This window comes from Magallana gigas, chromosome 4 (assembly GCF_963853765.1).
Source record: "Magallana gigas chromosome 4, xbMagGiga1.1, whole genome shotgun sequence".
Taxonomy (NCBI): Eukaryota; Metazoa; Mollusca; class Bivalvia; order Ostreida; family Ostreidae; genus Magallana; species Magallana gigas.
In genome coordinates, this window is record NC_088856.1 from 54,384,811 (window position 1) to 54,399,407 (window position 14,597).

The window sequence follows — 14,597 nt, forward strand, 5'->3', positions numbered from 1 at the left end:
CGTTTTTTAAATGGGGCGTGGCAACTGAACATCATTCAAAAAATCTTCACATGCAAAATGAAAAATAAAATTCTTAAAATCAGGAAAATTCTAATCGGGGTGAGGAATGGGGAGTGCGTGGTATGCCTTTAGCTCTTTAGCTGCTCAAAAGTGTCTTTATTTTCAGTACTATTTACGGTATTACATGCTCCCGGGGGATCCATTTTCCTTTTGTGATCAACAAATTGTTTTTATACGTTAATTTGATTTTTTTTTTAAACGGGGGAGGGGGGATCTGTGATAAGTCAATTTTTATTTGTAAGTTTAGGAAAAATGTCTGCTGCAAGAAAAGAGGAAATAAACTGCAATGTACATTTTGTTAAAATCTTTATTATTCAACAACATTTTATCCGAGATAAATTCTATACTGGCGTGCGACCAGTATATAAAAAATCTGATTAAAATCAGATCTTTGATCCGCTCCAACAAATTCTGATGTCGCTACACTTTGTTCAGCGACTATCAGAATTTCGGAGCGTTACAAAGATCTGATTTTAATCAGATTGGTATAATAAATAAATAAAAAATCTTATGAATTATGAATAATGAAAATTTACTGGAAAAATAGGTATATTTATTTTTTTTTTTTTGCATTAAAATTCATTTACTTTTCGTCACTACTTTTATTTTTCTTGATTTATCAAAATTCATTTTTGATTGCCTGCTGCGCTCGCCCCAACGGTCGCACCGTAAAACATATTATTCATTTATATCATATAAAAACCAATAACGCGGGTTATAAAGTGCAAAACAGTCCAAACCCAATATGTTACTTGTTTTCATGGAAGCTTTTGATGTAAGTTTCAGTGATACAGATAATGTGTTTTTCCTACACATGCCGTACATTTTTTTCCTGTTTGATTTTACATAGTCTAGCAGTATATACAAAACCACTATTTATGGCGCTTGCAAAGTTATTTCCGCAATTGCTAAATGTTCTTGTCATTTTCCGTACGGACACGGAAGGAAAGGTCAGTTCGATTGCCGATTTCTCTACAAAACCGCACACTATCTCATTCTTGCAGAACAGTTATGTCTAGCTTTGTGGTCAGAGGACGGGATTTGTACACAATTGTCTTGGCTTGATTGGAAAAACTTAACCGTACGTATATCTCTTCCTTCTATAGTTAACGGACCATTTCAATGCATAAGAAATGAATTATGATCGGACAATCGGTGATACAACCACAATGTTTTGTTTTGCTGTCGTTAAATGAATACAGATAGCTTGAATAACTCGTCTGTATAGTAAGTTAGGCCATTTTATTGTATCAATATCGCTTATCACTTAAATCGATATCATACTGCATTTAATTCAAATTACAGTATAACGGTTATAGCGAACACGCTTATAATGAATTGACGCTTACAGCGAAGTATATTTCATTTCCCAAGTCTCTATTTCATGTTGTAAACTTGACGGATATAACGAAATAGGCTTATACCGAAGTTAAATAACCTGTCCCTAGCACTTCGTTATACGCGTGTTTTACTGTACATTACATTCTTTGCCTAGTTGACATATAATCGGTTGTTTTTTTTATTTCCTTCAGGTTGATAAAGTAGGCGATCATGGACTCGCGGAGTTGGGCACAGGATGTGTTACGATGTCGTCTTTGCGAAACACCAGCCCCTCCTATGTACTGTGACCTTTGTCGCATACATCTGTGTAAAGGCTGCGTTGGAGAACATCTTTCCGACCAACTCTTACAACACAAAGTTGTTCCATTTAACGAGCGGGGATCGACTATTATATGTCCAAAGCATTCCCCTAAATTGTGTGAACTTTACTGTGAACAGTGTGACAATACTATTTGTGTGCTGTGTGCTTCATCTGAAGAGCATCAGTGTCATAAGTTTGTGGCCTTGATGAAAGCACTTGAAATCCAAAATTGAAATTTACAAACGGATTTGCATGAATTGGAAAATGTTCTTTATCCAAAATATCAAGAAACTGCATCTTCCTTCCCGATGAAGAGGGCTGATTTCAATGACAACTCAAAGAAACTAACGGAAGCTTTTGATAAACATGGCAATAAATTGCATATGGAGATAGATACCATTATCAAAAACAAAAAATCTTATCTTAAAGAAATGAATTTGAAATATAATACTGTCTTAAATAAACAAGAAGACGAAATTACTCGAAAGGTGTCTGAGATCACTCAGACCATTGCTGACTTAAAGAAATTACTGAACACAAATGATTTCAGGCAGGTATCTGCGTACAAATCCATGAATGCTGAATTTAGAAAATTGCCTCCACAAACTTCAGTTTCCTTACCAAGTTTTACTCCACAAACAATTAACAGAGAACAAATTCATCAGCAATTTGGCTTCATGTCAGAGTTAGTTATTAAAACAGAAGAACCAGAAAGACTGCTAATTAATGAACCAAAAGTGATCTCAGTCATCGAAACTGAGTTCGAAGAAAGTAAAAAATTACACAGTGTGTCCTGTCTAAATCAGGAAGAAGTATGGGCATGTGGTCAGGATAATATGATCAGACTTTACAATCTCAAGGGAGAACTAGTAAAGGCAATCCATACCAAGTCCGGAAATAATCCAGAAAATGTAACAGTCACGAGAAATGGCGATCTGCTATATACTGATGTAGATAAAAGAACTGTAAATATAGTGAAAAATTCACACATACAAAAACTGTTACGATTAAGAGGATGGAGACCCTTTGGTGTCACTAGCACTTTCTCCGGCGATCTTCTAGTTGCCATGGACAGTGACGACTATAAACATTCTAGAATTGTGCGTTACTCTGGTTCATTGCGGCTGAATTGTATTGAGGTAGATGAGCAGGGACAACCTCTATTTTCACCCGGCCGTTACATTAGATACATCGGCGAGAATAAAAACCACGATATCTGTGTGTCTGATTGGTACGCTGGAGCAGTAGTGGTGGTTAATCAGGCCGGAAAACACCGGTTTACCTACACTGGTCCTGCAACTAAGACAAAGGGGTCGCTTTACCCATACGGGATCACAACAGACAGCCAGAGTCGGATCCTGATAGCCGATGATAAAAACAACTGCATTCACATCATAGGACAAGACGGAAAGTTCCTCCGCTTTATTGACAACTGTGATTTACACAGTCCGTGGGGTTTGTGTGTGGACACGAACGATAACCTCTTTGTGGCAGAAAAGGAAGGTCAAATAAAAAAAATTCAATATTATATGTAAACAAACTCTCTGTCTATACTGTAAAAATAATGCAGTCTGCTGTATGATATATCATATATTGATCTGTTGCAATGCCATTTATTCTATTGTGAAACGTTTTGAATAGTGTTCTTAAAATAGATGAACCATAATTGTTGAGCGAATAAAATTATTCACCACCAAAAAAAAGTTGTTTGATGGAATGTGTCCTCCGGTAAATACACCGCAAAATATCGAAACATACATGCAATATGTACATAAAAATGAAACAATGCGTTAAATCATAATCATAAGAGAGAAAGAGTACCAGAAAAGATTCTGATGATTAAAATTGTGCATATTTCTCAATAAATCACTATAAATGTAATATGTATTTTCATTTGAAAAAATATGATACAATAAGGTTTTTAAAATTCACTTTACAAGTAATGTTTGTTTAGATCTATTATGGATCATTGTTTCAGTTTTATAGATATAAGGCAATTAAATGTAGATAAATCATCTAAAAATATTTTTTTACGGACCAAAACATATCATGCAAGGGCTCTCAATGTACAATAAGAAGCATACACTTAGTAAATTAATTCTCGGTCTTGCATATCATCTGATGTTTGTTTCATCAAATGTTGTAAGCCGAGTCTAACCGTAAATGTTTGATTATTGATTATTGATATTTTACATATTACACCTACTTTACGTCTAGGCGAAGGCTTGGGTGTAAACATGAAATTAGCTTACATATCAGAAAACGGTGACAGTTTCATTCATACAGTTTTTATCATTCAATATACTTCATTATACAACTTTTATCCACATGAAGAGTTTCATTACAAAACCTACGAAATAATTTTAAAAAATCTAATCAGTTTGATGCTCTAACAGTTTTTGAGAAATTCTACGACTGATTTTTGTTGATAACGCGCAATGAAACCTCTGTGAACGCGCTGTGCTGTTTTGTCATTGTGTCTTTTACTAATTAACAATTCTAAACTATTAGTGAGTCATAGGACTCTTTGACAATTTAAAATTGTTAATAATTAAAAGACAATGGAGTAAAACCTGTGAAATAAGTTAAAACTGTTTGAAATCCTAATAAGCTTCATTTAAGTTTTGATCCATGTTATTGCATCGACTAAATTAAGCTTAAAACTTACGAATTTTGATTCAACGAGTCCTTACTAAATACTTCATTTTCTCGCAGATGGTCTTTTTTGTATAATATAGGCTTTTAAAGCTAAAAACTTGTCTCATCTTGACTACTTTTGCCGTAAATCATCTGTTTGAGGAAAGGCTATATCATTGATAAACTAAGGTTATTTTTTTTTAAAGCTGCAAATACATATAGAATTTTTATATCATTCAGGCTCAAAATTCGAGTACGTTTTAATAAACTTTGTCCTTGATTATATTCGAGTTGTTAAACAGATCATAAAATAGCATTTTAAAGGTTAGATAATTGACTGAATTACAATATTTAAGGTGAACAAATTGTTTTAAGGGTATTTTTTTATTCTATCGTGTTTTATGAATGCAATTAATTTATAACGTGTGTTTGAAAAAAACCCGAAAAATTTACTTAAGTTGAAGGTGTTAATTCTTCCTTTGTTTCATTTTGCAAAAAATATACTTTGTTCATGATATCATTTGGAATTTCAAAAATATAAAAACACAACTACCATGAAGAAAAATATCGAAACAAAGTGTATTTAAAAAATGACAAAGTTTAAATCGAATACTAGTTGTTCTAAATCTCATGAGTATGAAATATGTAATTTGATAAATGTAACGGATATATCATAAATGCAATGTAAATATTTGTTTTTAAAAACATAATAACTGAACGGTTGCGAACACTAAAAAATGTTTTAAAGTGTTAAATATGGCTTTGTTGACTTACACAATTTTTACCTTTGATTATATTCAAATCTCAAAGTGCGTTTAACGATTGTTGACCCTGTTTTAAAAGTTCGGTTTTTTATGACCTAAATGTATATATATATATATATATATATATATATATATATATATATATATATATATATATATATATATATATATATATATATATATATATATCAAGTTCTGCTATTTAAAACTTTTCATAGTCATTGACTATTCTTTTGGTAGTCATTGGCTTATTCTTTTGGTGACCATTGGCTTATTCTTTTATTATTATATATTTTACAACACCTACTGATTTTAACTATCTGGTAGCTTTATTAAGATTTAATTTTATTGAAATAATTACCCACGTGCAAGTTCTAGACATTAAAATGATTCAAACATAATGGTACATGTATATATTTTGGGATTAATTGATAACAGCAATTAGAGTCGATATCTTGCACCGAAAATGACAAAAATCTCCAAATTTGTAGATATAATGCACTTTGACATGACAGTGATAATTCAAGACAAGATCTGGGTTTAAAGTAACATATTGAAGTAGAAAAATGCACATGATTTGTCATGTTGCTCTTTATTACTGAATGTTAATTGTTATACTTTCAATTTTGGTTTTGAATGGAGACAGAATAAGATTTCGAACAGTAATAAGACACTCTTGTAGTTTCACCTTGTACTTTTAAAGCTAACCGCTACCTTCGAATGTACATCCCTACGAACCTGTATATTAGCATTTGTTTAATATCTATTTACGCAATATAACTTGCTACCAATGAAATTATGTCGTCATGAACCCGGTACTTGGTATTTAGGCTACCAACAAAATGTGACCCTCAAGGGCTTAAAACGATCACACATATTAATATCCATATTACTAAGTCGTGTTTGTATCTTATATGAAAATAGTGTTTGCGTGAGAGCTCTAAACGTAGTTATTTTTGCGAAAAGTGACAATTTGAATTTTCACGTGTGAAAATTTTGACGAGAATAGGAAAATTGTCATTGTAGTTAAAATAAACCCGTTGTCAGAATTACAGGAAACACAATTGGATTTAAAGTTACATAGGGAAGTATAATTATAAACATAATCTAACAAGTTGCCCTGAAAACATCCATTACTGATTGTACTTGTTAACGTGTAACTTTATAGTTAAATGATAAAACTTTTTACTTTACTTAAAGTTCAAGCAAGCCCCCCCCCCCTTCCAAAAAAAAAAACCCGTTTAAGAATATTAGCCGTCTTTAACATTTAATTGTACCTTTGGCAACTCTATAAAGTGTGTAAAAGAGCGTAAATATATTGTATTGTCAATCCTTTTGTTACATAAAAAAAGAGAATTCGATTCGTTTATTGATATATTCAGATATAAGCTGATACTACCACTATGTATATTCAAGTGTGTTCAGAAACTCAGGATTTTGAATAAGATCAAAGAAACGACTTCTACTGCTAAAATTTACAATACAGGCAATCATCTCTTCGTCTGTTGTGAACACAAGACCGTCGAAATTCTTGCTGAACGGATATTTAATTGTTACAACTTAATTGTTAAAAAATGTTAGATTGCGCCTATACTTCTTTCAATTTTGTAGACATTGTTGTAATCAGCTAGTGTATCATGTATATAAAAGCCTGGATACACCTTTCCTCCATAACAGTCTTTATTTCATCCGCTTCACGTCAAGCACGTGTGTTGTTGATTTTAAAGACGTATATAAGATTTTTTATAATAAAAACCATAAGTTGCTTTGATATGAGTACTGAAATATATATCTTAAGGCACCCCCCCCCAAAAAAAAAAAACCAAAAAAAAAAACCAAATAAAAAACAAAACATTCTTTCTATTTGCTCACATTAATTGAAGAATATGTAAATGCTTAAAACGTTTGTTTTATCGGAAGTTATTAAAACACAGTTTTTGTTAACAAACTAAATATAATTTTTATGACTACTTTGATAGCAAGATATTGCCGCTACAGAACAGTACTAGTATTACAGAGGCCTTCTTTAGTTTTCATCGGTTGTTGTGCATTCTTGTAAACACAGTGTATTTATACATTTTATGAAATTGTTTCGATACCAATTAATAAATCAAACACAGCAAACAATATGCAGATAAACATATTAAGATATCTAAAAGAAAAATTTATCGTTTTTTTAATAGATTTTCTTTGTTCTACGTTATTTCAGTGTTGTCATTGTGCGTTTATGACATCATGCAAAAATGATGCTTTGTAGGAATTTGTTTTAAAAAATAAAATAACGTTAAAAGTAAAAACGTGCACGTTTTTGAGAACGTAACACAGAATAATGTTATTCACATTGTTAACCTTCTTAATGAGTCTGGTGTATTAATCTTTTGTAATACCCCAAATAGGTAATAAAAAATTAATGTATTTTGATATTTTAAGATGACCCACACTAAAAATCTAACGAAATATATTTTTTAACATGCAAGGTGGAAAATTATAGTACATAGTATATATCACATACAACAGACTTGAGAAAAATCGCTACTGAGTACTTTTTGAATAATAATTACTTTTACGTGCGGAAAATGACAATTTTTATATTATCCTATTGTAAATACATGTATACCTGTATTTTGGAATGGTCCCTAAAAAGAACCAGATTTTCTTGAAACATCGCAAATGTGCTGGAGTTATTATTATAGTTATATATATATATTAAATTATATATCGTTTAAAATAAAGATTTGCCATTGTAGTTTTTAAGTAAAAATCCCAAATTGGCATACTTAGACGATCAATATAAGGCACTTCAAGGTAATATATTCATTCATTTATTAAAAACAATACGCAAAGCATGACAATAATAACTTAATTAATGCATTAAAAATGAGGGATTTTTACAATATCTGAAATCTTCCCATGCCTGAAGCAGCATTTTTTCTAACAACAGAATAACCAGTAATTTAAACAATAGACAATATACGCCTAGACCTTTTAACAGCCCACAGATTGAAACATTCATTAACATAAAGATATTGCGAGTTAAAACAATATTTTCAGAAAATAGCGCTTGGTGTCATGTCAAGCATTTTAAGGAACTCATACGCAGAGTGACCAATCGTTGTATTGCGATGTACAGTTTGGTAAGTGATCCCTTTTTATACCGAATATTGAAAAGTAATGCATTGTAAGATGTAAAATCGAAAATACAGCAATGAGGTGTATCTTTTTTTTTAATTAAATTTTATAGATAAGAGAACCCTGCAATAGGAGGAATTATAAAACATATATCAACCAGGCTGAGTTTTTTATGTTCAAAACCTCATTCAAAAAGGGAAAATTTTGATATGTAAAATAACTTCATTGACTTTAGCGCATATGTTTTTTTCTGAAAAAAAGTATTTTGGAAATTTACATTTAAATTGTGGCACTTAATTTGGTGTTACTTTTTGCTGATAAAATTAACTTACCTTTTATTCGTTTGAGTTAAAGACCTCCTATTTGGACACGATGGCACATTCTAAAAAAGAGTTTGCAAAAAAGGATGTGAATAATTATATATACAGACGCATTTTCATTCTGCATGAAGTACATTCTCAAAACAAAATTATTCATATATAGTCACAAATAAAAAAACTCACAAAAGCAGCACAGACACCTTAAAGTAGAACGAGTATCGCAGTATGATGCAATCCGGATTTTTCAATATCAGTTTGACTTTTACATAATGTTTTTATACATCTAGTGTCGATTTTACTATGCTTCTCTCATGGAAACAACGTCAAAAATAAGCAATTAGACCGGCGTTGTGTCCACTAAATAAGAAATAGAAAACTAGACTCTTGTTGCTATAGCAACAAAAAGGTCGTCCGTTCCTCATGTATTTATCTGTACAAAAAATCCATTTCTCTTGTAAACAGAAAATTGATATAATATATACTGTAAAGGAATTCCCAAAAATTACAAATACAGAAAGACAATATGTCAATTTTTGAGTACTTTCTGTGACGACCGGAAAATACCCCTGATCATACAGAATATAGTAAACATATCTCCATATATTGCTTTGTCTTCCCTCAAAGTTGGAATGTTCAAGTTTTTGTTAGTTATAATTTCTCGTTGACAAATGGTTTTTGTCTCGGGACCAGAAACGAACAAACGAAAGTGATTTAAGAAATTGAAAGGACATATTTAGTATATTTACCTACGATACGTTACTGTTCATCACACTGAGTAAAAAGTTATAAAAAATCTAAATTTAAAAAAACAAAAAACTTCTATTTCTTGAATGCTTCGAGTAAAAACCAGAAGTGACGTACGACCAAATGAAACCCGTTAAACACATGTTCAATCAAATGTCCATTATCCTTAAAAGTTTTGTGTCTTGATCTATCACAGTTTCTGAGATCTTGTGGGTACTTTGTTTTTTAAAAAGAAGGCTACCTGAGATATTTGAGATGTCTCAACGGAAGTAAAACTTTTTTGTCCCATGTGTAGATGACCTTTTGTATTTCTATAGTTAAAATGTTACTTCAATGCTAAATGACCAAAATATTTTTAAAAAATCAAAATTGGGTGTACTTCCTCTGACGACCGGAAGTTACGCCGGATAAAACAAAATAGTGTTAACAAATGTTCATACATAGGTCTATTATCCCACAAAGTTTGGTTGTTCAAGTCGTTACCGTTTTTGAAATCTCATCGAAATAAGGTTTTTGGTCTCAGGACAGGAAATGGACAAGCGGAATGCTCAATGTAAATTGTATTAAATATTTCTTGTATACTTGCATTTTGTATATTATTTCTCATATATCTAACTATAAATATCAAAGGAAAACAGTTAAACTGATAAACAGCTCGATTTGCTTGAACTTTTCCGGTGTGGACTGGAAGTAACGGAAGGCAAACTGAAACCAATTAAACACATCTTCAATCAAATGTCTATCATCCGTGAAAGTTTCGTGTCTTGATCTCTTATAGTTTCTAAATCTCGCAGGTACAAAATGTGTTTTAGAAAAACTACCTGAGATGATTGAGATTTCTCACCGGAAGTAGAATTTTTTGTTGATTTAACATCGCATGTAGAGGTTTATACTTATATATTTAATTTATGAAAAATGAATTTAATGCGTAAAATAACTAGTTTTGAAGTGCTTCCGGTGACGACCGGATGTTACGACGAACAAAACAAAATAGATTAAACACATTTACATACTCAGATCTATCATCCCTCAAAGTTTGGTTGTTCAAGTCTTTACCGTTTTTGAGATCTTGAGGTGACACGCTTTTTCGTCGCGGGACAGGAAACGGACGATCGGAAGTTACGCCGGATAAAACAAAATAGCGTTAACACATGTACAAACATAAGTCTATCATCCCACAAAGTTTGGTTGTTCAAGTCGTTACCGTTTTAGAGATCTCGTTGAAATAAGGATTTTATTCTCGGGACAGGAAACGGACAAACGGAAGTGCTCAATGAAAATTTAATTTAATATTTCTTGTTTACTTGCCTATCTCACATTATTATTTATCAAAGTAACTTAAACAATCGAATGAAATCAGTTAAACGGATAAACAACTTGATTTGTTTGAACTCTTCCCGTGTGGACCGGAAGTGACGGTCGACAAAATGAAACTGGGTAAACACATCTTCAATCAAATGTCTATTATCCGTGAAAGTTTCTTGCTTCGATCACTTTCAGTTTCTGAGATCTCGTAGGTACAAAATGTGGTTTAAAAAAGCCACCTGAGATAATTGAGATATCTCACCGGAAGTAGAATTTTTTGGTTGATATAACATCGCATAGATAACCTATGTTTAGATTTGTACTTATATATTTATTATATGGAAAAGGAATTTAATGCTTAAATCAATTATTTTTAAAGTCCTTCCGGTGACGACCGGAAGTTACGCCGAACAAAACAAAATAGTTTAAACACATCTACAGCTGTAGTTCTATCATCCTACAAAGTTTGAATGTCAAAGTGCTTACCGATTCTGAGATCTCGAGGGAACAAGGTTTTTTGACGCGGGACAGGAAACGGACGACCGGAAATGAATTTTTAAATAATGAAAAAAAAGAGCTCGAGATATTATCAATGTCTATCATCCCTGAAAACTTTAGGGAAATCTATAGAGCCATCTCTGAGAAATTTTGCCGACAAAAAAGGAGAAAAAAAAAAGAACGAAAGAAAAAACATTACAATCACTATAAGGTCTTCCGTTGAAAACGGAAGACTTTTAACTAGACTCTTGTTGCAAAAGCAACAAAAAGGTCTTCCGCTTGATATACATGTATCAATTTAACTGTAAACATTGCTTCTCTCACATAGAAAAAAAGTGGATATGATAATTATTGTAAATGATATATCCAGACGTTACTTACATGTAAAACAACGAGAATGAAAAAAAAAATCAAGTTTTGAAGTACTTTCTGTGACGACCGAAAGTAACGCCGAAATAAACCCAAATGGTAACCATTTGTACAATCATAGGTCAATCTTTCCTCAAAGTTTTGTTGTTCACGTCTCTGCCAAATCTAAGATCTCTTTGAAATAATATTTTTTGTCTCGGGACCGAAACGGACGAACGAAAGTGATTAATAAAAACAAAAGCTGGTATTTCTCGTACATTTGCTTAATGTACATCACTGTTTATCAGGCTAGATGAAATTCCAAGAAAGTCAGTTAAACTTGTTAAAAACAGGATTTGTTTGAATCCTTCCGGTAAAAACCGGAAGTGACAGTTGACAAAATTAAACCCGTTAAACACATCCCCAATTAAATTCTATCAATCATGAAAGATTCGTGTCTCAATCACTTTCAATGACGAAAATCTCGCGGACATCAAATTTGTGAAAAGGAAAGCTACATAGAGATATTTGAGATATCTCACGGGAAGTAAAATTTATTTGCCAATTTAACATTTTATAGATGACATATGTAAGATTGTAAACTGATATTTTCATTTAATGTCAAATGAATAAAACAAATTTTTGAAGTGCTTCCGGTGACGACCGGAAGATACGCCGAACAAAACAAAATAGTGTATACACATGTACATACATAGGTCTTTCATCCCACACATTTTGATCGTTCAAGTCGTTACCGTTTTTGAGATCTCCAGGAATCAATGTTTTTTTGGCTCGGGACAGGAAACGGACAAACAGAAGTGCTCAATGTAAATTGTAACTCATATTTTTTTTGTACTTGCCCTTTCTACTTAATTTTTCACCGACTTCACTACAAATATCAAAGAGAAACAGTTAAACTGATAAACAGCTTTATTTGTTTAAACTCTTCCTGTGTGGAGCGGAAGTGACGTAAGACAAAACGAAACCGGTTAAACACATCTTCAATCAAATGTCCATCATCCATGAAAGTTTTGTGCTTTGATCACTTATAGTTTCTGAGATCTCGTTTGTACAAAATGTGTTTCAAAAAAGCTACCTGAGATATTTGAGATATCTCACCGGAAGTAGAATTTTTTTGTTGACTTAACATCGCATCGATAACCTATGCATAGATTTATACTTATATATTCATTTTATGGAACAGGAATTTTATGCGAAAAAGTAGTTATTTTTGAAGTGCTTCCGGTGACGACCGGAAGTTACGACGAACAAAACAAAGTACATGTAGTTTAAACACATCTACAGCTATGGGTCTATCATCCCACAAAGTTTAGAAGTTTAAGTCTTTACCGTTTATGAGATCTCGTTAATACAAGCTTTTTCAATGCCGTACAGGAATCGAACGACCGGAGATGATTTTTGACAAAATGAAAAATCATCTCGAGATATTGTCATTCTCTTTCATTTTAGAAAATTTCACATAAATCTATCCAGCCATCTCTGAGAAGTCTTGTGGACAAAAACTTGGAAAAAAAATGATAATAATAACTAGACTCTTGTTGCTATAGCAACAAAAAGGTCTTCCGTTCCTCATGTTTTAATCAGTACAAAAAAAATCTATTTCTCTTTTAAAAGAAAATATATGTAAAATATATACTGTAAAGGAATTCCAAAGAAATTATTTCTAAGGTAAACAAAACAAAAGACTAGGTGTCAATTTTCGAGTACTTTCTGTGACGACCGGAAGTTACGCCAAATCATTCAGAACATAGTAAACATATCTTCATACATTGTTTTGCCTTTTCTCAAAGTTTGGATGTTCAGGTTTTTGTTAGTCATAGTATTTCGTTGAGAAAAGGATTTTGTCTCGGGACCGGAAACGGGCAAACGGAAGTGATTAAGGAATTTAAAAAGTAGATATTTTTAGTACATTTACTTATGGTACGTTTCTGTTCATCACACTTAGTAAAATATTTAAAAAATCTTAAGTAGTTAAAAAAGTCTTCTGCTTGAATACTTTAAGTGTGAACAGGAAGTGACGTTCGACGAAATGAAACCCGTTAAACACATGTTCAATCAAATGTCCATCATTCATTTAAGCTCCGTGTCTTAATCTCTAACAGTTTTTGAGATCTTGCGGTTACTTTGTTTTTTATAAAAGAAGGCTACCTGAGATACTTGAGATGTCTCACCGGAAGTAGATTTATTTTACCATGTGTAGATGACCTTTTGTATTTCTATAGCTTAAATGTTATTTCCATGCAAAGTAAACAAAATATTTTTAAAAATCGAAATTGGGTGTACTTCCTGTGACGACCGGAAGTTACGCCGGATTAAACAAAATAGTGTTAACAAATGAACATACAAAGATCTATCATCCCACAAAGTTTGGTTGTTCAAGTCATTACTGTTTAAGAGATCTCGTCAAAATAAGGTTTTTTGTCTCGGGACAGGAAACGGACAAACGGAAGTGCTCAAAGTAAGTTGTATTAAATAGTTCTTGTACACTTGCCTTTTGTAAATTATAGTTCATCGAGCTAACTACAAATGTCAAAGGAATAAAGTTAAAGTGATAAACAGCTCGATTTGTTTGAACTCTTCCTGTGTTGACCAGAAGTGACGGAAGACAAAATGAAACCGGTTAAACACATCTTCAATCAAATGTCTATAATCCATGAAAGTTTCTTGCCTTGATCACTTATAGTTTCTGAGATCTCGTGGGTACAAAATGTGTTTTAAAAAATCCACCAAATTCAGATATCTCACCGGAAGTAGAATTTTTTTGTTGATATAGCATCGAATTGTTAACCTATGTATATATCTATACTTATATATTCATTCTATGGAAAAGTAATTTAATGCAAAAAAATATATTTATTTTTGAAGTGCTTCCAGGAACGACCGGAAGTTACGACGAACAAAACAAAAAAGTTAAAACACATCTACAGCCATGTGTCTATCATCCCCAAAAAGTTTTGATGTTGAAGTCTTTACCGTTTTTGAGATCTCGTTGATACAAGCTTTTTCAACGCGGGATAGGAAACGGACGATCGGAAATGATTTTCGACAAAATGAAAAAAACGCCTCGAGATATTGTCATTATCTTCCATTCCAGAAAACTTCACATAAATCTACCCAGCCATCTCTGAG

The 14,597-nt window shown here is 32.2% G+C and overlaps 2 protein-coding genes across 2 annotated transcripts in view; one reads left to right on the forward strand and one right to left on the reverse strand.

The window, feature by feature from the left end:
• LOC117683192 (E3 ubiquitin-protein ligase TRIM71-like) overlaps window positions 1-14,597 on the reverse strand; it is a 182,662-nt gene that overhangs the window by 90,798 nt on the left and 77,267 nt on the right. The gene's annotated exons all lie outside the window — the stretch shown is intronic.
• On the forward strand, window positions 947-3,415 carry LOC105334344 (tripartite motif-containing protein 2-like). Its single transcript, XM_011437742.4, has 2 exons — window positions 947-1,141; window positions 1,593-3,415. The coding sequence occupies exon 2, from the start codon at window positions 2,011-2,013 to the stop codon at window positions 3,235-3,237; it is 1,227 nt and encodes a 408-aa protein (XP_011436044.3). The 5' UTR covers window positions 947-1,141; window positions 1,593-2,010; the 3' UTR covers window positions 3,238-3,415.